Source organism: Entelurus aequoreus, linkage group LG25, assembly GCF_033978785.1.
Source record: "Entelurus aequoreus isolate RoL-2023_Sb linkage group LG25, RoL_Eaeq_v1.1, whole genome shotgun sequence".
NCBI classification, from domain to species: domain Eukaryota; kingdom Metazoa; phylum Chordata; class Actinopteri; order Syngnathiformes; family Syngnathidae; genus Entelurus; species Entelurus aequoreus.
In genome coordinates, this window is record NC_084755.1 from 4,486,085 (window position 1) to 4,511,420 (window position 25,336).

Consider the following 25,336-nt stretch of genomic DNA (forward strand, 5'->3'; position numbering starts at 1 on the left):
TGTTATTTTATTTATTATCAAGAACGCATGTTACACACATGATCAGTTCTTAGGACATCTCACACAAATACTGTATGGATGTTACAATAAGTCACTGACAGAACACAACCATTCCAAAATAACTGATCAGTCATCTTTTTTCCAAAAAATACAAACAAACACATTTTTTTCAAGCTGTCATTCAGTAGTATGTTAGTCTCGACACGTTATGGACCCAGCAAAGTTCCTGCTTAGGACCTCTTCCATTTTGCAAAGTCATTCTCTTTTTCTACAGCCATCACATCCCCCACGCTAATGAGTAGCTGCGCCAAGTAATATGTCACCATGACAACCGTCTGGCCGTGCTCTACAGGCGGTATGACCTTGAACTGTAGCAGAGCCAAAGAAATGTCCGACACTATGAAGGACAGACTCCCCAACAGCGTGATAGGACGGCACGTTCTGACGGCTAATATGCCCATCAGGGTGATTAAGCCGACGTAGACGCCCACAGCTGGCACTTGGACATCTGAATTTGGTTGCTTTTGTAGAAATGGGTAGAGGTATATGAAAAAACTTGATCCGGTGGCCAGCAGGACCAGATAGATCAGGAACATGCATGAGGAAGAGGAGTGTTTCTCATAACGGGATGAGAGGAAGGTCAGCGAGTAGAGCAGATGAGCCACGGCGAAGGCGGCCATTCCTAAAACAGAAGACCTAGTTTAGATAGTACTTAACAGATTTAGGGGCCACATCATTTAAAGTGGCCCTCCACATCAGTTTATGTGGCTCTCTCTGGTAAACGTTTTATAAAATTATGTCATTCAATGTAGTCAGCCACTTTGTTTAATGTGACCCAACATATCATTTTAACTGGCTCGCCACATCATTTTATGTGGATGCGTCTGGTTATCCTTCTCAAATAGTGGGGGGCGCCTGTGACCTCGGGGAAGATGGTTTTTTTTGCCCTACCAAAATATGATGAAGCGTACTTGGTTTCCTCGTAACCACGGTGGCAGACGAGGAACGATCGGTGTGTTGTTTCCTTTCATGTTAATAAACGTACAATATTATGCAGAGGTGTACTTATAACCATTTATGGACGAATTATACTATTTATAGTCATGGTGGAGAGTGGGGGACGCAAAATATTTTCTTCTTCCTAAAAAATATTTGAGAAGCACTGGGTTAACATATGATAAAATTATGTGTCATTTAATATTTTTGTTATTTATTGTGGCCCGCCACATCATTTTAGTTGGCCCGCCAAATCATTTATTGAGGCCCGTTGCATCATTTTATGTGGTCAGCCAAATTATTTATTGTTCCCTCCCATTTCATTTTATGTGGTCTGCCACATCATGTAATGTGGATACCTCTGGTTAATTTGTAATAAAAATGGTGTGTCAATTAATAAAGTCATCATTTTACATGGTCAGCCACATCATGTAAGGGGGCCCGCCACTTTATTTAATGTGGTTTGCCACATCATTTAATTGGCCCGCCACATCATTTTAGGTGGTCGGCCATACCATGTGACGTGGCCTGCCATGTAATTTTATCTGGCAAGCCACAACATACGAATTGCCCGCCACATCATTTAAAGTGGCCCGCCACATCAGTTTATGTGGATACCTCTGGTTAATTTATAATAAATTGGTGTGTTAATTAATATAGTCATCATTTTACATGGCCAGCCACATAATTTAATTGGCCCGACACTTTATTTAATGTGGTTTGCCACATCATTTAATTAGCCCGCCACATCATTTTAGGTGGTCAGCCATACCATGTGACGTGGCCTGCCATATAATTTTATCTGGCAAGCCACAACATACAAATGGCCCGCCACATCAGTTTATGTGGATACCTCTGGTTAATTTGTAATAAAATGATGTGTCAATTAATATAGTCGTCATTTTACATGGTCAGCCACATCATGTAATGTGGCCCGCCACTTAATTTTAGGTGGCAAGCCACATCATTTAATTGGCCCGCCACTTTATTTAATGTGGTTTGCCACATCATTTAATTGGCCCGCCACGTCATTTTAGGTGGTCAGCCAAACCGTGTGACATGGCCTGCCATATAATTTTATCTGGCAAGCCACATCATTTGATTGGCTTGCCACATAATTTCAGGTGATAAGCCATACCATGTGATGTGAGAAGGAGGATTAGCTCCAAATTCTTCAGGACAAGCTAAAATCATCAGCCCGGAGGTTGGGTCTCGGGCGCAGTTGGGTGTTCCAACAGGACAATGACCCCAAACACACGTCAAAAGTGGTAAAGGAATGGCTAAATCAGGCCAGAATTAAGGTTTTAGGATGGCCTTCCCGTGTGTCTGTGTGGACAATGCTGAAGAAACAAGTCAATGTCAGGAAACCAACAAATTTAGCTGAACTGCACCAATGTTGTCAAGAGGAGTGGTCAAAAATTCAACCAGAAGCTGACATTATGTTCTTTACAAGTGTATGTAAACTTTTGATCGCGACTGTATATACATACATATATATGTATGTATATATATATATATATATATATATATACAAACACATATATATATAATTAATTATATATATATATATATATTACATACATACATACATGTATGTACGTATGTATATGTAAATACTCGTAATATATACTAATTATTAATCAAAAATATCAACAAAAGTTATTAACCGCTTGTATAATTCTTTCGCTCGATTTTAATGGGTTTCCATATTTATATCTAACCTACTTTCAGTTTACAACTTTGTCATGTGAGTTGAAAGCATGTGTTCATCACAAATATTTATTCAACATATAAACGTTAGGCTTAGGTCAGGCTGATTATAAAAATAATTACGAACCAAATCCAAATATACTGCATAAGAAGGGACTCGTAAATAACTGACAAGAAATCAATTTATATACAATTATGTTGTGCTAAAAGAAACAAAATAAATGTTATTTACAATTTTAAAAATAACTTTACAATTTTATGAGATCCCCAAGAATTTGAATGGGATTTTGCCAGTGAGGACACCAGTTGAACTGTCATGACGTGTGCCAAATTGGATTATTGACACATCGAAGTAATTATTTGAATATTGATCGATTTATTCAACCTTGTTCCGTTTGACCTTCCATACCACCCAAGTTCATGAAAAAAATCATTAAACATGTACATAACTCTGAAATAATTAAAATAATTAAATAATTAATTACATCTTGAAATAGATATTTAAATTGTGAAATAAATAAAAATAATAAATTAAATATATAGTATTTTACATTAAATTAATGACACATTTAATAACAAATTCATGTATTTAATTGTAATTAAATATTGACACATTATTCAGTCATTATTTATAGCAGTATTTATTTATTTCCATCCTAAATCTTAAAATAATAATTTAAAACATGAAATATTAAATCTTGAAATAGGGCATCCAATTTTGAAATAATTCAATTATTTATTTAAAATTAAGTAATTCAATAAAATATGATCAATTGAATATTTAAATAAATACATGTAGAATTTTACACTAAATTAATTATTGACACATTTAATAACACATTTATGTATTTAATAGTAATTCATTATTGACACAATTACATTCAGTCATATTTTATAGATTTATTTTTTCTATCCTAAATCATTATTTAAAACATTAGATAATCAAACCTCAAATAATTAAATCATTTATTCAACATTAAGATAAATCAATGAAAAATAATTAATTGAATAGTTAAATATATATGTAGAATTTGACATTAATGGCACATCTAATAACACATTCATGTATTAATTTTATGACACATTTACACTCAAATCATTGTTTATGTATTTATTTCTATTGTAAATCATGAAATAGTTCATTAAAACATGAAATAATAAAATATTTTTTTAAAGAATAAGAATAAAATTAACAATCAGTTAAATAGTTAAATATACAGAATGTTATATAAACTTAATTAAGGACACATTTAATAACACATTCATGTATTTAATTGTGATTAATTAATTACACTTTTACACTCAGTAATTATTTATTTATTTATATTCTAAATCATGAAAGAATTAAACCCGAAATACATTATTACATTTTAAAATAATTTAATTATTCATTTAATAGTCAAATAAATCAATGAAAAATAATCAATTGAATAGTTAAATATATATGTAGAATTTTAAATTAATCTAATAACACATTTATGTAATTAATGACACATTTGCAGTCAAATAATTATTTATGTATTTATTTCTATTCATGAAATAATTCCTTAAAACATGAAATAACTAAATCTTTGGCCTGACCTTTGACCTACTGCACAACAAACTAAATTGTGTGATCACACAGGGAGGACATTCAAACAAACCCAGTCCTGGGTGGATCTCGCGTGAGAGGAAGAGGGTGATTCATTGTTTTGAAAATGATGGAAAGCGCCACTCTACATAGCAACTACGGTCAAAGTTGGAATTGCCACAAAACGAACTTCAAGATATTCTACACTCTACTGCCAAATGTGTCACGTTTCATGTGTCAGGTAAACCCCCTTCCCTACTGTGCAATTGAATGCAACTTTTGGGGTTGTTCCCTGCTAATCGATGACAAACATTGCTTTTTGGAATGTCCAATGCGTATAGGTGGAAGAATGTCTCCTACCGTGGAGGAAGAACTGGGGCCACACCAGGCAGAAGTCTCCCCCGGCCGACAAGACCAGTCCTCCCGCCACACCTGCACCGCCGTTCCGACTCAGCACGGCGGCGGCCAGCAGGAGCGCCGGCGCTGACTTGACACACGCCAGCAGGACGGAGGGCGGCTGCGAGTGGGGCGTGGACAGGTAGAAGAAGGCGGCAGAGGCCAACAGGAACGGGGAGAAGGAGAGGAGCACAGCACAGGACTGAAAGAGAGGGTTAGGACTTCTTGGTGCGAACAAGACCTCACCATGTTCCTCCTCTGACGCCTGTAGTAAGCGTCCGTCTCAAGGATGTCCATCTTGTCCGCAGGGATCCTACAGCGTCGTCCTCACTGACCTGGAACAAATGTCTCCTCCGGTCCTCGTCAGAGCCAAAGCTGAACTTTAGACCGAGCCTCCTTGTCTGATTGCACTCTGATCACCAAGCCCACTCCTGCCAAGACTTATCGGGGACGAGGAGACGACCTTTCACCTCTCTGGAGGGACCACGCCGGGGACAGCAACTTGTGGGGTAAAGTTGGAAGAACTCATAAACACTCAGGAACGTTTGTGCAAATATCATACCAGTAGCTTATCAAATACTTGTATCAAATAGTCGTATCAAATACTTGTATCAAATACTTGTATCAAATACTTGTATCAAATAGTCGTATCAAATACTTGTATCAAATACTTGTATCAAATACTTGTATCAAATAGTCGTATCAAATACTTGTATCAAATACTTGTATCAAATACTTGTATCAAATAGTCGTATCAAATACTTGTATCAAATACTTGTATCAAATACTTGTATTCAAATACTTGTATCAAATAGTCGTATCAAATACTTGTATCAAATACTTGTATCAAATAGTCGTATCAAATACTTGTATCAAATACTTGTATCAAATACTTGTATCAAATAGTCGTATCAAATACTTGTATCAAATACTTGTATCAAATAGTCGTATCAAATACTTGTATCAAATACTTGTATCAAATAGTCGTATCAAATACTTGTATCAAATAGTCGTATCAAATACTTGTATCAAATACTTGTATCAAATAGTCGTATCAAATACTTGTATCAAATACTTGTATCAAATACTTGTATTCAAATACTTGTATCAAATAGTTGTATCAAATACTTGTATCAAATACTTGTATCAAATAGTTGTATCAAATACTTGTATCAAATACTTGTATCAAATAGTCGTATCAAATACTTGTATCAAATACTTGTATTCAAATACTTGTATCAAATAGTTGTATCAAATACTTGTATCAAATACTTGTATCAAATAGTCGTATCAAATATCTGTATCAAATACTTGTATTAAATACTTGTATCAAATAGTCGTATCAATTAGTTGTATCAAATACTTGTATCAATTAGTTATGTCAAATAATTGCATCAAATAATCGTATTAAATAGTTCTAATAGTCGCATCAAATAGTCGCATCAAATAGTCGTATTAAATAGTCCTATCTAATAGTCCTATCGAAAAGTCGTATCAGATAGTCGTATCAAATCGTCCTATCAAAGTCGTATCAGATAGTCCTATAAGTCGCATCAAAAAGTCCTATCAGATAGTCGTATCAAATAGTCGTATAAGATAGTCCTATCATATAGTTCTATCAGATAGTCGTATCAAATAGTCGCATCAAAAAGTCCTATCAAATAGTCAAATCAAATAATCCTATCAAATAGTCGTATCAAATAGTCGTATCAGATAGTCGTATCAGATAGTCCTATCATATAGTTCTATCAGATAGTCGTATCAAATAGTCGCATCAAAAAGTCCTATCAAATAGTCAAATCAAATAATCCTATTAGATAGTCGTATCAAATAGTTGCATCAAAAAATCCTATCAAATAGTCGCATCATTAATTTAATACGACTATCAAAGTCGTATCAAATAGTCGCATCAAAAAGTCCTATCAAATAGTCAAATCAAATAATCCTATTAGATAGTCGTATCAAATAGTTGCATCAAAAAATCCTATCAAATAGTCGCATCATTAATTTAATACGACTATCAAAGTAGTATCAAATAGTCGTATTAAATAGTCCTATCAAAGTCGTATCAGATAGTCCTATCAAATCATCCTATCAAAGTCGTATCAACTCATCCTATCAAAGTTGTATCAGATAGTCGTATCAGATAGTTGTATCAAATAGTCCTATCAGATAGTCCTATCAGATAGTCGTATCAAATAGTTGCATCAAAAAGTCTTATCAAATATTCGCATCAAATAGTCTTATCAGATAGTTGTATCAGATAGTCGTATCAGATAGTCCTATCAGATAATCCTATCAGATAATCGCATCAAATAGTCGCATCAAAAAGTCCTATCAAATAGTCGCATCAAAAAGTCCTATCAAATAGTCCTATCAGGTAGTTGTATCAAATAGTTGCATCAAATAGTTGTATCAAATAGTCGCATCAAAATGTCCTATCAAATAGTCACATCGAATAGTCCTATCAGATAGTCGTATCAAATAGTCCTATCAGATAGTCGTATCAAATAGTCGCATCAAAATGTCCTGTCAAATAGTCGCGTCGAATAGTCCTATCAAATAGTCGCATCGAATAGTCCTATCAAATAGTCGTATCAAAGTCGTATCGGATAGTCGTATCAGATAGTTGTATCAAAGTCATATCAAATAGTCCTATCAAGTAATCCTACACCGTTTACTCTTCAGCTTCGATTTGCTGTTCCAAAAAATGTCTCCAAAGTCAAACACGGAGTGGAGTTGGAAGTGTGGTCAGGGTGTGACATCATCACCAAAGTTAGAAAAGATGGAAGTGTGGTCATGGTGTGACATCATCACCAAAGGTTTTGTTGTGATGTCACCAAAGTTGAGGACAACCATAGAACACATGGCTCTTTCACATCATCTTTTTTTAACAAAGAAGATCCCATGTTTACATATTTTGTCATCATGGCTCTTCTTAAGTCCGCCACTAGATGTCAGTAACAACTTTTGTCATCATGGCTCTTCTTAAGTCCGCCACTAGATGTCAGTAACAACTTTTGTCATCATGGCTCTTCTTAAGTCCGCCACTAGATGTCAGTAACAACTTTTGTCATCATGGCTCTTCTTAAGTCCGCCACTAGATGTCAGTAACAACTTTTGTCATCATGGCTCTTCTTAAGTCCGCCACTAGATGTCAGTAACAACTTTTGTCATCATGGCTCTTCTTAAGTCCGCCACTAGATGTCAGTAACAACTTTTGTCATCATGGCTCTTCTTAAGTCCGCCACTAGATGTCAGTAACAACTTTTGTCATCATGGCTCTTCTTAAGTCCTCCACTAAATGTCAGTAACAACTTTTGTCATCATGGCTCTTCTTAAGTCCTCCACTAGATGTCAGTAACAACTTTTGTCATCATGGCTCTTCTTAAGTCCTCCACTAGATGTCAGTAACAACTTTTGTCATCATAGCTCTTCTTAAGTCCTCCACTAGATGTCAGTAACAACTTTTGTCATCATGGCTCTTCTTAAGTCCGCCACTAGATGTCAGTAACAACTTTTGTCATCATGGCTCTTCTTAAGTCCGCCACTAGATGTCATTAACAACTTTTGTCATCATGGCTCTTCTTAAGTCCGCCACTAGATGTCAGTAACAACTTTTGTCATCATGGCTCTTCTTAAGTCCGCCACTAGATGTCAGTAACAACTTTTGTCATCATGGCTCTTCTTAAGTCCGCCACTAGATGTCAGTAACAACTTTTGTCATCATGGCTCTTCTTAAGTCCGCCACTAGATGTCAGTAACAACTTTTGTCATCATGGCTCTTCTTAAGTCCGCCACTAGATGTCATTAACAACTTTTGTCATCATGGCTCTTCTTAAGTCCGCCACTAGATGTCAGTAACAACTTCCTGTTGCCTCGTGTTTGACACCGCTTTTCACATTTGACAGAAAAAATAATTACCCAAAAGTGTTAATTATGAATAATTTGGAATTAAATACATAAATGTGTTATAAATTAATGTAAAGCTACATATTTACCAACTGGATTATTTCAACCAATTATGTCAATTGAATTAAAAGTGGAATAATTTATTACATGAAATCACGTATCAGAATTTTGTTACTTTACCCCTATCCGCCAAAGTGCTGACACGTTTGAAATAATTAAAGAACTCAATCATGAAATTGTTAATTAGATTGTGAAATATTGAAATCAATGATTAATGAAATAACTGATTATTTAAATTATTAAACAGCTCACTGCACTTTAACATTTATTAACACATGTATTTAATTTAAATTATGAATAATTAATGACACATTGAAGTAATTATTTGAAAAGTGAGTGATTGATTTAACTTTGTCTCATTTGACCTTCCATACCAAACAAGTTCATTAAAAAATCATTCAACAATTAATTAAATGCTGAAATAATTACGGTCATGAAATAATATATTAAATCTTAAAATATATAATTGAATTGAAATAATCAATTAATAGTTAAATACCGGTATATAAAATTGTACATTAAATGAATGACACATTTAATAACATATTCCAGTATTTAATTGTAATGAATTAATAATTCAGCCAGTATTTATGATGTATTTATTTAATATAAAATATTTAACTAAAACATTGTAAATTACATTTTGAAATAGATCATTAAGTTGTGAAATAATTAAATATTAAAATAATTTAAACAAATAATCAATTGAATAGTTTAATATATACATATAATTGTTTATTAAATTAATTAATGACACATTTAATAACACATTTATATATTTAATTGTAATTAATTATTTACACACTTAGACTCAGTCATTATATATAGATTCATTTTATTCCTCTCCTAAATCATATAATATGTATTTAAAAATGAAATATTTAAATCTTGAAATAGATCATTAAGTTGTGAAATAATTAAATGATTTAGTAAAAATAAAATGTTTTTATAAAAATAATGTAATAGTTAAATAAATATATATCATTTTACATTAAATTAATTAATGATACGTTTAATAACACATTCATTTAATCACATTTAATGACCCATTTAAAATCCGTCATACTTTATAGACTTATGCATTTTTTAAATATTCTAAATCATGAAATAATTAATTAAAACATGAAGTCATTAATTTTTGAAATGGGTCATTAAATTGTGATATGATTGAATTATGTATTAAATAATAAAACAATGTACCACAAAATGTTTCAATTACTTAAATATACAGAATATGACATTGAATTAATTAATGGCATATTTAACATCACATTTATGTATTTAATCATAATTAATTAATGACCAATTTACACTCAGTCATTATTTTTAGATGTATTTATTTCTCTTGTAAATCATAAAATAATTCATTAAATTATTAAATTAAATCTTGAAATAGATTACATTTTGAAATTGTTTAATTATTTATTAAATATTTTAACATAAAATGTATCGATTTAATATTTAAAAAATACACAGGATTTTACATTGAATTAATTAATGACACATTTATAACACATTTATGTAGTCAATCGTAGTTAGTTAATGACACATTTATGGATTTATTTCTATTGAAAATCTAGACATAACTATTTGAAACATGAAATAATTACATCTAAAAATAGATAACATTCTGAAATAATGAAATATTTTTTTAAATATTAAAATAATTAAATAAAAAATATTAAGTAGTTTCGACTTCCGGAGCTGATGTAAGACAAGCTATATGTGAGCATAGGATGAACAAATACACTACGCTACTAAGACTAGAGTGGACATTAACAGTTAGCTTCTACAGCTGGGTTGCCCAAAGTGCGGCACAGGGGCCATCTGTGGTCCCTGACTCCTTTGTCATCTGTGGTCCCTGACTCCTTTGTCATCTGCGGTCCCTGACTCCTTTGTCATCTGCGGTCCCTGACTCCTTTGTCATCTGCGGTCCCTGACTCCTTTGTCATCTGTGGTCCCTGACTGACTCCTTTGTCATCTGTGGTCCCTGACTCCTTTGTCATCTGCGGTCCCTGACTCCTTTGTCATCTGCGGTCCCTGACTCCTTTGTCATCTGTGGTCCCTGACTGACTCCTTTGTCATCTGTGGTCCCTGACTCCTTTGTCATCTGTGGTCCCTGACTCCTTTGTCATCTGTGGTCCCTGACTGACTCCTTTGTCATCTGCGGTCCCTGACTCCTTTGTCATCTGTGGTCCCTGACTCCTTTGTCATCTGTGGTCCCTGACTCCTTTGTCATCTGTGGTCCCTGACTCCTTTGTCATCTGTGGTCCCTGACTCCGTAGTCATCTGTGGTCCCTGACTCCTTTGTCATCTGTGGTCCCTGACTCCTTTGTCATCCGTGGTCCCTGACTCCTTTGTCTTCTGTGGCCCCTGACTCCTTTGTCATCTGTGGTCCCTGACTCCTTTGTCATCTGTGGCCCCTGACTCCTTTGTCATCTGTGGTCCCTGACTCCTTTGTCATCTGTGGTCCCTGACTCCTTTGTCATCTGTGGTCCCTGACTCCTTTGTCATCTGTGGTCCCTGACTCCTTTGTCATCTGTGGCCCCTGACTCCTTTGTCATCTGTGGTCCCTGACTGACTCCTTTGTCATCTGTGGTCCCTGACTCCTTTGTCATCTGTGGTCCCTGACTCCTTTGTCATCTGTGGTCCCTGACTCCTTTGTCATCTGTGGTCCCTGACTCCTTTGTCATCGGCCTTAAGCACATTGCAAAAAACAAAAAATAGAGATCTCATTTGCACCCCTGCTGGTGACATCCATCAAAATGAGGGTGGTCCCAAAAAGGAGGGATTTTTCAAATTGACTGTGTCGCTTTTAAAAGTGCTCCCCCTCTGGTCAACATATGAAATAACAAGTGTGTGTAAGAAATTGAAATGCACCCCCTTTGGCCAAAATTAATAAAATAAATATGTATATAGAGACATACTCTAATAACTTGAAGTAAATAATGAAGATTAAAAACTAATTACAAATAAAACATTCAACAAAAAAAATTAACTAAAAGCAGTCTTTTTCTCACAATGTGTCGACTTTTTTCTTATACAATTGAGAACAATTTCTCATATTCTTTCTGTTTCTGTAATATTTCTCATAAAGTTATTACTTTTTAATGTAAAATTATTACTTTTTAATGCAAAATGGTGACATTTGTCATATAAAATTCTGACTTTTATTGTAAAACAGTGACATTTTTTGTCACTGTTTTACAAGAACAAAAAATTTGGCAATATTGTGATAAAAGTCAGAATTTTATGACAAACGTCACCAAGTGAAATTCCGATTATTATTATAATATTGCCAAAATGTTAAAGTTTTCTTATAAATTTGTGACTTTTGTCGAGGAAAATTACGACTCTTTTCATAAAATTGTCAAAATGTTAAGCTTTTCTTGTAAAAGTGCTCCCCCTCTGGTCAACATATGAAACAACAAGTGTGTGTAAGAAACAGAAATGCGCCCCCTTTGGCCAAAATTAATAAGATAAATATGTATATAGAGACAAACTGTAATAACTTGAAGTAAATAATGAAGACTAAAAACCAATTACAAACAAAACATTTTTTAAAAAAAAGAACTAAAAGCAGTCTTTTTCTCACAATGTGTCGACTTTTTTCTTATACAATTGAGAACAATTTCTCACATTCTTTCTGTTTCTGTAATATTTCTCATAAAGTTATTACTTTTTAATGTAAAATTATTACTTTTTAATGCAAAATGGTGACATTTGTCATATAAAATTCTGACTTTTATTGTAAAACAGTGACATTTTTTGTCACTGTTTTACAAGAACAAAAAATTTGGCGATATTGTGATAAAAGTCAGAATTTTATGACAAATGTCACCAAGTGAAATTCCGATTATTATTATAATATTGCCAAAATGTTGAAGTTTTCTTATAAAATTGTGACTTTTGTCGAGGAAAATTACGACTCTTTTCATAAAATTGTCAAAATGTTAAGCTTTTCTTGTAAAAGTGCTCCCCCTCTGGTCAACATATGAAATAACAAGTGTGTGTAAGAAACAGAAATGCGCCCCCTTTGGCCAAAATTAATAAAATAAATATGTATATAGAGACAAACTGTAATAACTTGAAATAAATAATGAAGACTAAAAACCAATTAAAACAAAACGTAAAAAAAAAAAAAAAGAAAGAACTAAAAGCAGTCTTTTTCTCACAATGTGTCGACTTTTTTCTTATACAATTGAGAATTTCTCACATTCTTTCTGTTTCTGTAATATTTCTCGTAAAATTATTCATTTTGAATGTAAAATTATTACTTTTTAATGCAAAATGGTGACATTTGTCATATAAAATTCTGACTTTTATTGTAAAACAGTGACATTTTTTGTCACTGTTTTACAAGAACAAAAAATTTGGCAATATTGTGATAAAAGTCAGAATTTTATGACAAATGTCACCAAGTGAAATTCCGATTATTATTATAATATTGCCAAAATGTTAAAGTTTTCTTATAAAATTGTGACTTTTGTCGAGGAAAATTATGACTCTTTTCATAAAATTGTCAAAATGTTAAGCTTTTCTTGTAAAAGTGCTCCCCCTCTGGTCAACATATGAAATAACAAGTGTGTGTAAGAAACAGAAATGCGCCCCCTTTGGCCAAAATTAATAAAATAAATATGTATATAGAGACAAACTGTAATAACTTGAAGTAAATAATGAAGACTAAAAACCAATTACAAACAAAACATTAAAAAAAAAAAAAGAGAACTAAAAGCAGTCTTTTTCTCACAATGTGTCGACTTTTTCCTTATACAATTGAGAACAATTTCTCACATTCTTTCTGTTTCTGTAATATTTCTCGTAAAATTATTACTTTTTAATGCAAAATCGTGACATTTGTCATATAAAATTCTGACTTTTATTGTAAAACAGTGACATTTTTTGTCACTGTTTTACAAGAACAAAAAATTTGGCAATATTGTGATAAAAGTCAGAATTTTATGACAAACGTCACCAAGTGAAATTCCGATTATTATTATAATATTGCCAAAATGTTAAAGTTTTCTTATAAAATTGTGACTTTTGTCGAGGAAAATTACGACTCTTTTCATAAAATTGTCAAAATGTTAAGCTTTTCTTGTAAAAGTGCTCCCCCTCTGGTCAACATATGAAATAACAAGTGTGTGTAAGAAACAGAAATGCGCCCCCTTTGGCCAAAATTAATAAAATAAATATGTATATAGAGACAAACTGTAATAACTTGAAGTAAATAATGAAGACTAAAAAACAATTACAAACAAAACATTCAAAAAATTTTTTTTACTAAAAGCAGTCTTTTTCTCACAATGTCAACTTTTTCCTTATACAATTGAGAACAATTTCTCATATTCTTTCTGTTTCTGTAATATTTCTCATAAAGTTATTGCTTTTTAATGTAAAATTATTACTTTTTAATGCAAAATGGTGACATTTGTCATATAAAATTATTACATTTATCACAATATTGCCAAATGTTTTGTTGTTCTTGTAAAACAGTGACATTTTTTGAGTAAAATTATGACTTTTGTCAGAATTTTACCAAGTGAAATTCCGATTATTACAATATTGCCAAAATGTTAAAGTTTTCTTATAAAATTGTGACTTTTGTCGAGGAAAATTACGACTCTTTTCATAAAATTGTCAAAATGTTAAGCTTTTCTTGTAAAAGTGCGACTGTTATTGAGTAAAATTCCAACTTTTATCATAATATTGCACAAATGTTCAGTTTTTCTTGTAAAATTTGGACTTGAGTTGAGTAAAATGACGACTTTTATTATAATACTGCCAAAATTCTAAGTTTTTCTTGTGAAATTCCAACTCAGTTTTCACAACAAGCTTTTTTATATTTGCATAGTATGTATATATTATTAATGTTGTAAATACAAATCTTTATATATCTAGAAAGGGTGGTCCTAAAGAAGCATTTTTCGGAGGTCTCAAGAAGGTAACAAATACAAGGGTGTGTGTGTGTGTGTGTGTGTGTGTGTGTGTGTGTGTGTGTGTGTGTGTGTGTGTGTGTGTGTGTGTGTCAATGATTAACGGGTCAAACTTTGTACTGTTCTCTCCCTCAGTCCCAGTCTGCGTTCCTGGTGTAATCATCACAACGCCCCCGACATCGCGACAAAATGGCAACGCCGCCGTCTTCTCGCCGCATCGGCGTTGTCGGCTTCGGACATCTCGGTGGGAAGACCCTCGCCGTACAACCGGTCTTAGGAAATCCTGGAAATGTGACTTGTGTCTTTGGTTCTGCTGCGCAGGGCAGTACTTGGTGGAACGGATCCTTCGAGACGGGGACTCGGCGGGCTTGACTCTGGCCTTCGTTTGGAACCGGAACCCCACAAAGCTCCGAGGTTTGGTTCCGGATGAGCTGGTACTTGCGGACCTGTCGTCTTTCCCAGACAGGTACCTCCTCGCTAACAGCAAATACTCTACATGATAAGGAAGTAGTCTATTATTGGGACCCCGCCCCCTTTTAGGAGGGGGGAGTCCACCCGGAAGCCTTTGAGTGTGACCTGGTCTAAGTAGAAGTGAAGATGAACAAAAACAAACAATCGAGCCTCTAAAGATCAAAGCAGTCGCCCAACGTGCGCTCCAGGCTGGTACTTCATGAATAATAATATTAATAACAATAATTATGATTGTGTGAATGTCCAAACAATATAATTCTACACCAAGAAATATTCTATTTATTATTATTATTATGCCGCAATTGCCGCCCTCCACAGCCCAGTTGTCATCCCATCGGAACTGTTCCAGTGTCAAAACCTTCAACTAGACCAGGAATCATGACATCTTCAAAACTAAATAAAAACAAATATCCAAGATTACCCAGAATTCCCGGATTTTCGGGACATTTTACCCATTAAAAATTAATGGATCAATTTAACAAACGTGCACAACTCCCACAATTCTCACCCAATTCCAACCCTTCTACCATCCACAATTAAACTACCATCCACACACACCTTGGACATTCAAACTACCATCCACACACACCTTGGACAAGCAAACTACCATCCACACACACCTTGGACAATCAAACTACCATCCACACACACCTTGGACAATCAAACTACCATCCACACACACCTTGGACAATCACACTACCATCCACACACACCTTGGACAATCAAACTACCATCCACACACACCTTGGACAATCAAACTACCATCCACACACACCTTGGACAATCAAACTACCATCCACACACACACCTTGGACAATCAAACTACCATCCACACACACCGTGGACAATCAAACTACCATCCACACACACCTTGGACAATCAAAATACCATCCACACACACCTTGGACAATCAAACTACCATCCACACACACCTTGGTCAATCACACTACCATCCACACACACCTTGGACAATCAAACTACCATCCACACACACCTTGGTCAATCAAACTACCATCCACACACACCTTGGACAATCAAACTACCATCCACACACACCTTGGACAATCAAAATACCATCCACACACACCTTGGACAATCAAAATACCATCCACACACACCTTGGACAATCAAACTACCATCCACACACACCTTGGACAATCAAACTACCATCCACACACACCTTGGACAATCAAACTACCATCCACAAACACACTGGTCAATCAAACTACCATCCACACACACCTTGGACAGTCAAACTACCATCCACACACACCTTGGACAATCAAACTACCATCCACACACACCTTGGACAATCAAAATAGCATCCACACACACCTTGGACAATCAAACTACCATCCACACACACCTTGGTCAATCACACTACCATCCACACACACCTGGGACAATCAAACTACCATCCACACACACCTTGGACAATCAAACTACCACCCACACACACCTTGGACAATCAAACTACCACCCACACACACACACCTTGGACAATCAAACTACCACACACACACACACCTTGGACAATCAAAATACCATCCACACACACCTTGGACAATCAAACTACCATCCACACACACCTTGGACAATCAAAATACCATCCACACACACCTTGGACAATCAAACTACCATCCACACACACCTTGGACAATCAAAATACCATCCACACACACCTTGGACAATCAAACTACCATCCACACACACCTTGGACAATCAAAATACCATCCACACACACCTTGGACAATCAAACTACCATCCACACACACCTTGGACAATCAAACTACCATCCACACACACCTTGGACAATCAAACTACCATCCACACACACCTTGGACAATCAAAATACCATCCACACACACCTTGGACAATCAAAATACCATCCACACACACCTTGGACAATCAAAATACCATCCACACACACCTTGGACAATCAAACTACCATCCACACACACCTTGGACAATCAAACTACCATCCACACACACCTTGGACAATCAAATTACCATCCACACACACCTTGGACAATCAAAATACCATCCACACACACCTTGGACAATCAAAATACCACCCACACACACCTTGGACAATCAAACTACCACCCACCCACACCTTGGACAATCAAACTACCATCCACACACACCTTGGACAATCAAAATACCACCCACACACACCTTGGACAATCAAACTACCACCCACACACACCTTGGACAATCAAACTACCACCCACACACACCTTGGACAATCAAACTACCACCCACACACACCTTGGAAAATCAAACTACCACCCACACACACCTTGGAAAATCAAACTACCATCCACACACACCTCGGTCAATCAAACTACCACCCACACACACCTTGGACAATCAAAATACCATCCACACACACCTTGGACAATCAAAATACCATTCACACACACCTTGGACAATCAAACTACCATCCACACACACCTTGGACAATCAAACTACCACCCACACACACACCTTGGACAATCAAACTACCACCCACGCACACCTTGGACAATCAAACTACCATCCACACACACCTTGGACAATCAAACTACCACCCACGCACACCTTGAACAATCAAACTACCATCCACGCACACCTTGGACAATCAAACTACCATCCACGCACACCTTGGACAATCAAACTACCACCCACACACACCTTGGACAATCAAAATACCATCCACACACACCTTGGACAATCAAACTACCATCCACACACACCTTGGACAATCAAACTACCATCCACACACACCTTGGTCAATCAAACTACCATCCACACACACCTTGGACAATCAAACTACCATCCACACACACCTTGGACAATCAAAATACCATCCACACACACCTTGGACAATCAAACTACCATCCACACACACCTTGGACAATCAAACTACCATCCACACACACCTTGGACAATCAAACTACCATCCACACACACACTGGTCAATCAAACTACCATCCACACACACATTGGACAGTCAAACTACCATCCACACACCTTGGACAATCAAAATAGCATCCACACACACCTTGGACAATCAAACTACCATCCACACACACCTTGGTCAATCACACTACCATCCACACACACCTGGGACAATCAAACTACCATCCACACACACCTTGGACAATCAAACTACCATCCACACACACCTTGGACAATAAAACTACCACCCACACACACACCTTGGACAATCAAACTACCACCCACACACACCTTGGACAATCAAACTACCACCCACACACACCTTGGACAATCAAAATACCATCCACACACACCTTGGACAATCAAAATACCATCCACACACACCTTGGACAATCAAAATACCATCCACACACACCTTGGACAATCAAACTACCATCCACACACACCTTGGACAATCAAAATACCATCCACACACACCTTGGACAATCAAACTACCATCCACACACACCTTGGACAATCAAAATACCATCCACACACACCTTGGACAATCAAAATACCATCCACACACACCTTGGACAATCAAACTACCATCCACACACACCTTGGACAATCAAACTACCATCCACACACACCTTGGACAATCAAACTACCATCCACACACACCTTGGACAATCAAACTACCATCCACACACACCTTGGACAATCAAACTACCATCCACACACACCTTGGACAATCAAACTACCATCCACACACACCTTGGACAATCAAAATACCATCCACACACACCTTGGACAATCAAAATACCATCCACACACACCTTGGACAATCAAACTACCATCCACACACACCTTGGACAATCAAAATACCATCCACACACACCTTGGACAATCAAAATACCATCCACACACACCTTGGACAATCAAAATACCACCCACACACACCTTGGACAATCAAACTACCACCCACACACACCTTGGACAATCAAACTACCACCCACACACACCTTGGACAATCAAACTACCACCCACACACACCTTGGACAATCAAAATACCACCCACACACACCTTGGACAATCAAACTACCACCCACACACACCTTGGACAATCAAACTACCACCCACACACACCTTGGACAATCAAACTACCACCCACACACACATTGGTCAATCAAACTACCACCCACACACACCTTGGACAATCAAAATACCATCCACACACACCTTGGACAATCAAAATACCATTCACACACACCTTGGACAATCAAACTACCACCCACACACACACCTTGGACAATCAAACTACCACCCACGCACACCTTAGACAATCAAACTACCACCCACGCACACCTTGGACAATCAAACTACCACCCACCCACACCTTGGACAATCAAACTACCACCCACACACACCTTGGTCAATCAAACTACCATCCACACACACACACCTTGGTCAATCAAACTACCAGCCACACACACACCTTGGACAATCAAACTACCATCCACACACACCTTGGACAATCAAACTACCATCCACACACACCTTGGACAATCAAACTACCATCCACACACTCCTTGGACAATCAAACTACCATCCACACACTCCTTGGACAATCAAACTACCATCCACACACACCTTGGACAATCAAACTACCATCCACACACACCTTGGACAATCAAACTACCATCCACACACACCTTGGACAATCAAACTACCATCCACACACTCCTTGGACAATCAAACTACCATCCACACACACCTTGGACAATCAAACTACCATCCACACACTCCACTCACCCTGGACATTCAAGCCAGCATGTTTACCGGTTCCAAAAAATTCCCTGCTTACCCGGAATCACCAGGATTTTCTCTTGCAGGTCATGTGACCTCATCGTAGAGGTGTGCCATCCTCAGGTGGTCAAAGAATTTGGGCTCCACTTCCTGTCTGGCTCTCATTTGATGGTGAGATGTTGCTTCAGTCATCAGTGTGTGAATGGGTGAATGTGGAAATAGTGTCAAAGCGCTTTGAGTTCCTTAAAAAGGTAGAAACGCGCTATACAAGTACAACCCATTTACCATTTACTAAGAAGGGTGTGTCCAAAACTATTCTTATTTTTATTATGATTATAGTCTCAAGGGACGATACCACAGAAATATTTAAGAGTAGTCAGCGTGCAGCAATGCAGACTCACCATCGACTGAAAATGAGTCAACAGGCGGCCATTATTATTTCAACATCTGGCAACCCACAGTCCAGTCCAAGAGTACAAGGCTGCATGAGTGCTGCCGGCACAAGGGAGCTGAGGTTCATTGGTTCTTTTAGAACAGAGCTGTTCTACTGAATTGTTCTGGTGACCACATGTTTACAAAACTAACCACCAGGGGGCAGCAATTTGTCTGAATACATTTCAAACAGAAGCAATAGGCTCATAATAGTCAAAGATCCTCTATATAGCAAGAGTTGTCTAGTGATTTTAAGGACCGACTTAAAAAACGCTAGTCAAAGATCTTTTATACAAGAAGAGTGCTCTGGTGTTTTTAAAGGACGTTCTTCAAAAAAGCTAGTCAAAGATCCTCTATGACAACAATCCTCTGGTGTTTTTAAAGGACCGACTTCAAAAAACGCTAGTCAAAGATCCTCTATAACAACAATCCTCTGGTGTTTTTAAAGGACCGACTTCAAAAAACGCTAGTCAAAGATCCTCTATAACAACAATCCTCTGGTGTTTTTAAAGGACATACTTAAAAAACGCTAGTCAAAGATCCTCCATAACAACAATCCTCTGGTGTTTTTAAAGGACGTACTTCAAAAACGCTAGTCAAAGATCCTCAATAACAACAATCCTCTGTTTTTTTAAAGTACGTACAGTACTTCAAAAACGCTAGTCAAAGATCCTCTATAACAACAATTCACTAGTTTTTAAAGGACTTTCCTTCAAAAACGCTAGTCAAAGATCCTCCATAACAACAATCCTCTGGTGTTTTTAAAGGACGTACTTCAAAAACGCTAGTCAAAGATCCTCAATAACAACAATCCTCTGTTTTTTTAAAGGACGTACAGTACTTCAAAAACGCTAGTCAAAGATCCTCTATAACAACAATTCACTAGTTTTTAAAGGACTTTCCTTCAAAAACGCTAGTCAAAGATCCTCTATAACAACAATCCTCTGGTGTTTTTAAAGGACATACTTCAAAAACGCTAGTCAAAGATCCGCTATAAAACAAGAGATCTATTGTGTTTTAACGGGCGTACCTCAAAAACGCTAATCCAAGATCCTTTATAAAACAAGAGATGAATTGTATTTTAACGGGCGTATATCAAAACGCTAGTCAAAGATCCTCTAACAACAATCATCTAGTGATTTAAAGGACGTACTTCAAAAACGCTAGTCAAAGATCCTCTAACAACAACAACAATCCTCTGGTGTTTTTAAAGGACCGACTTCAAAAAACGCTAGTCAAAGATCCTCTATAACAACAATCCTCTGGTGTTTTTAAAGGACATACTTAAAAAACGCTAGTCAAAGATCCTCCATAACAACAATCCTCTGGTGTTTTTAAAGGACATACTTCAAAAACGCTAGTCAAAGATCCTCAATAACAACAATCCTCTGTTTTTTTAAAGGACGTACAGTACTTCAAAAACGCTAGTCAAAGATCCTCTATAACAACAATTCACTAGTTTTTAAAGGACTTTCCTTCAAAAACGCTAGTCAAAGATCCTCTATAACAACAATCCTCTGGTGTTTTTAAAGGACATACTTCAAAAACGCGAGTCAAAGATCCTCTATAAAACAAGAGATCTATTGTGTTTTAACGGGCGTACATCAAAAACGCTAATCCAAGATCCTTTATAAAACAAGAGATGAATTGTATTTTAACGGGCGTATATCAAAACGCTAGTCAAAGATCCTCTATAACAACAATCATCTGGTGATTTAAAGGACGTACTTCAAAAACGCTAGTCAAAGATCCTCTAACAACAACAATCCTCTGGTGTTTTGAAAGGACCGACTTCAAAAAACGCTAGTCAAAGATCCTCTATAACAACAATCCTCTGGTGTTTTTAAAGGACATACTTAAAAAACGCTAGTCAAAGATCCCCCATAACAACAATCCTCTGGTGTTTTTAAAGGACGTACTTCAAAAACGCTAGTCAAAGATCCTCAATAACAACAATCCTCTGTTTTTTTAAAGGACGTACAGTACTTCAAAAACGCTAGTCAAAGATCCTCTATAACAACAATTCACTAGTTTTTAAAGGACTTTCCTTCAAAAACGCTAGTCAAAGATCCTCTATAACAACAATCCTCTGGTGTTTTTAAAGGACATGATTCAAAAACGCTAGTCAAAGATCCTCTATAAAACAAGAGATCTATTGTGTTTTAACGGGCGTACCTCAAAAACGCTAATCCAAGATCCTTTATAAAACAAGGGATGAATTGTATTTTAACGGGCGTATATCAAAACGCTAGTCAAAGATCCTCTATAACAACAATCATCTGGTGATTTAAAGGACGTACTTCAAAAACGCTAGTCAAAGATCCTCTAACAACAACAATCCTCTGGTGTTTTTAAAGGACCGACTTCAAAAAACGCTAGTCAAAGATCCTCTATAACAAAAATCCTCTGGTGTTTTTAAAGGACATACTTAAAAAAACGCTAGTCAAAGATCCTCTGAAAAAACAATCCTCTGGTGTTTTTAAAGGACGTACTTCAAAAACGCTAGTCAAAGATCCTCAATAACAACAATCCTCTGTTTTTTTAAAGGACGTACAGTACTTCAAAAACGCTAGTCAAAGATCCTCTATAACAACAATTCACTAGTTTTTAAAGGACTTTCCTTCAAAAACGCTAGTCAAAGATCCTCTATAAAACAAGAGATCTATTGTGTTTTAACGGGCGTACCTCAAAAACGTTAATCCAAGATCCTTTATAAAACAAGAGATGAATTGTATTTTAACGGGCGTACATCAAAACGCTAGTCAAAGATCCTCTATAACAACAATCATCTGGTGATTTAAAGGACGTACTTAAAAAACGCTAGTCAAAGATCCTCTAACAACAACAACAATCCTCTGGTGTTTTTAAAGGACCGACTTCAAAAAACGCTAGTCAAAGATCCTCTATAACAACAATGCTCTGGTGTTTTTAAAGGACATACTTAAAAAACGCTAGTCAAAGATCCTCCATAACACCAACCTCTGGTGTTTTTAAAGGACGTATTTCAAAAACGCTAGTCAAAGATCCTTAATAACAACAATCCTCTGTTTTTTTAAAGGACGTACAGTACTTCAAAAACGCTAGTCAAAGATCCTCTATAACAACAATTCACTAGTTTTTAAAGGACTTTCCTTCAAAAACGCTAGTCAAAGATCCTCTATAACAACAATCCTCTGGTGTTTTTAAAGGACATACTTCAAAAACGCTAGTCAAAGATCCTCTATAAAACAAGAGATCTATTGTGTTTTAACGGGCGTACCTCAAAAACGCTAATCCAAGATCCTTTATAAAACAAGGGATGAATTGTATTTTAACGGGCGTACATCAAAAACGACTCTATAAACGTTTGATTATGTTTTTAAGGTCCATCCATTTTCTACCGCTTGTCCTGTTTTTTTTAAGGTCATACTTCAAAAATGCTAGTCAAAGATCGTGTATATAACAAACGTGCTCTGGTGTTTTTAAGGACCTACTGCAAAAATACAAGTCAAAATCCTCTATATATAAGAGTTCTTTGGGGTATTAAGGGCATACTTTCAAAACAGTAGTCAAAGATCCTTTATACAACAGTTGTTATGTGGTGTTTTTTAAGGACATACTTCAAAAACACAAGCGCAAGTCAAAGATCCTGTACATGACAGGCATGTTGTGCTGTCTTTAGAGAACTACTTCAAAAACGCTAGTCAAAGATCCTCTATAAAAGAAGAGCTCTATTGTGTTTTAACGGGCGTACTTCAAAAACTCTAATCAAAGATCCTTTATAAAACAGATAAATTGTGTTTTAACGGGCATACATGAAAAACGCTAGTCAAAGATCCTCTAAACATTAGTTCGATTGTGTTTTTAAGGTTGTAATTCAAAAACACTAGTCAAAGATCCTCTATGAAACAAAAGTGCTATGGTGTTTTTTAAGGACTTACTGCAAAAATCTTAGTCAAAGATCCTCTCTATGGCAAGAGTACTCTGGTATTTTTAAGGACCTACTGCAAAAATACAAGTCAAAATCCTCTATATCTAAGAGTTATTTGGGGTTTTTAAGGGCGTACTTTCAAAACACTAGTCAAAGATCCTTTATATAACAATTGTTCTCTGGGCATACTTCAAAAACACAAGCGCAAGTAGGTCTTTAGAGATATACTTCAAAAAACGCTGGTCAAAGATCTTCTATATAACACGACTTCACTGGTGTTTTTAAGGACGTACTTTAAAAGCGCGAGTCAAAGATCCAAAAAATAACTCTTCTCATACGGAGGATCTTCGACTAATGTATTTGTAGTACTGTATGTTCTTAAAAACACTAAAGAACTTTTGGTATATAGAGGATCTTTGACTAGCATTTTTGCAGTAGGTCTTTAACACACAATAGAACTATTGTTTAATAGAGGATCTTTGAGTAGCGTTTTTGAAGTATGCCCTTAAAAACACCAGAGCATACTTGTTTTATAAAGGATCTTTGACTAGCGTTTTTGAGGTACGCCCTTAAAAACACAATAGAACTCCTGTTGTGGGGTGGCGTGGCTCAGATGGTAGAGCGGACGGCCAGAAACTGGACGGTTCCTGGTTCGAATCCAGCTTCACTGCAAGAAACTTCACCTACCTTGCTCCCTCACTGCCTTCAATGTAACTTGGGTGTAGATAATGTGTTTCTCAAAGTAAATAGCTTTGAGTCACTAGAGAAAAAGCGCTATATAATTCACTTCACTTGTTTTAGAGAGGATCTTTGACTAGCGCTTCTGAAGAACGTCCTTAAAAACAAAATAGAAGTCTTGTTTTAAAGAGGATCTTTGACTAGCGTTTTTGTGCAGTATGCTCTTAAAAACACCATCTCACTCTTGTTAGAGACAGATCTTTAGTTTTCAGGGGGTACTTTACACAAGTCAAAGATCCTCTATACAGCAAGAGTACTTGTTTGGACTTAAAACAAAAGGTGGTCCTCACTCCTGCAGGTGGGTTCTCCCTCAGCCCTCGCCGATCATCAGCTGAATGAGAAACTCCGCCAGGCGGCTCAGCAATCTGGGAGAACGCTCTACGTCCCCAGTGGTGCATTGTGGGCCGGTCAGGACATCCAGAGGCTGAACGACAGCCAGGCCTTAAAGGTGAAAGTGGACTTACCCTGGCATCG

General features: G+C 36.4%; 2 protein-coding genes across 2 annotated transcripts in view; one reads left to right on the forward strand and one right to left on the reverse strand.

Moving 5' to 3' along the window:
• On the reverse strand, nucleotides 1-5,368 carry LOC133642624 (lysoplasmalogenase TMEM86B-like). Its single transcript, XM_062036934.1, has 3 exons — nucleotides 4,919-5,368; nucleotides 4,637-4,874; nucleotides 1-682 (listed from the first exon to the last, which is right to left on the reverse strand). The coding sequence occupies exons 1-3, from the start codon at nucleotides 4,967-4,969 to the stop codon at nucleotides 231-233; spliced, it is 741 nt and encodes a 246-aa protein (XP_061892918.1). The 5' UTR covers nucleotides 4,970-5,368; the 3' UTR covers nucleotides 1-230.
• Nucleotides 4,377-25,336, forward strand: part of aspdh (aspartate dehydrogenase domain containing) — a 24,874-nt gene continuing 3,914 nt past the window's right edge. The window contains exons 1-7 of the mRNA XM_062036932.1: nucleotides 4,377-4,517; nucleotides 4,618-4,900; nucleotides 4,981-5,181; nucleotides 14,716-14,824; nucleotides 14,902-15,046; nucleotides 19,869-19,953; nucleotides 25,161-25,310. Of these exons, the coding sequence (XP_061892916.1) occupies nucleotides 14,770-14,824; nucleotides 14,902-15,046; nucleotides 19,869-19,953; nucleotides 25,161-25,310 (435 nt within the window). The 5' untranslated portion in view covers nucleotides 4,377-4,517; nucleotides 4,618-4,900; nucleotides 4,981-5,181; nucleotides 14,716-14,769. The remainder of the gene's footprint in view (nucleotides 4,518-4,617; nucleotides 4,901-4,980; nucleotides 5,182-14,715; nucleotides 14,825-14,901; nucleotides 15,047-19,868; nucleotides 19,954-25,160; nucleotides 25,311-25,336) is intronic.

Coding starts and splice junctions, on each gene's coding strand:
- LOC133642624 (XM_062036934.1), bottom strand. CDS start 4,969: ATGGACATCCTTGAGACGGACGCTTACTACAGGCGTCAGAGGAGGAAC. Junction 4,875..4,918: donor GGCGTCAGAGGAGGAACATG/GTGAGGTCTTGT, acceptor CCTCTCTTTCAG/TCCTGTGCTGTGCTCCTCTC. Junction 683..4,636: donor GCCCCAGTTCTTCCTCCACG/GTAGGAGACATT, acceptor CTTCTGTTTTAG/GAATGGCCGCCTTCGCCGTG.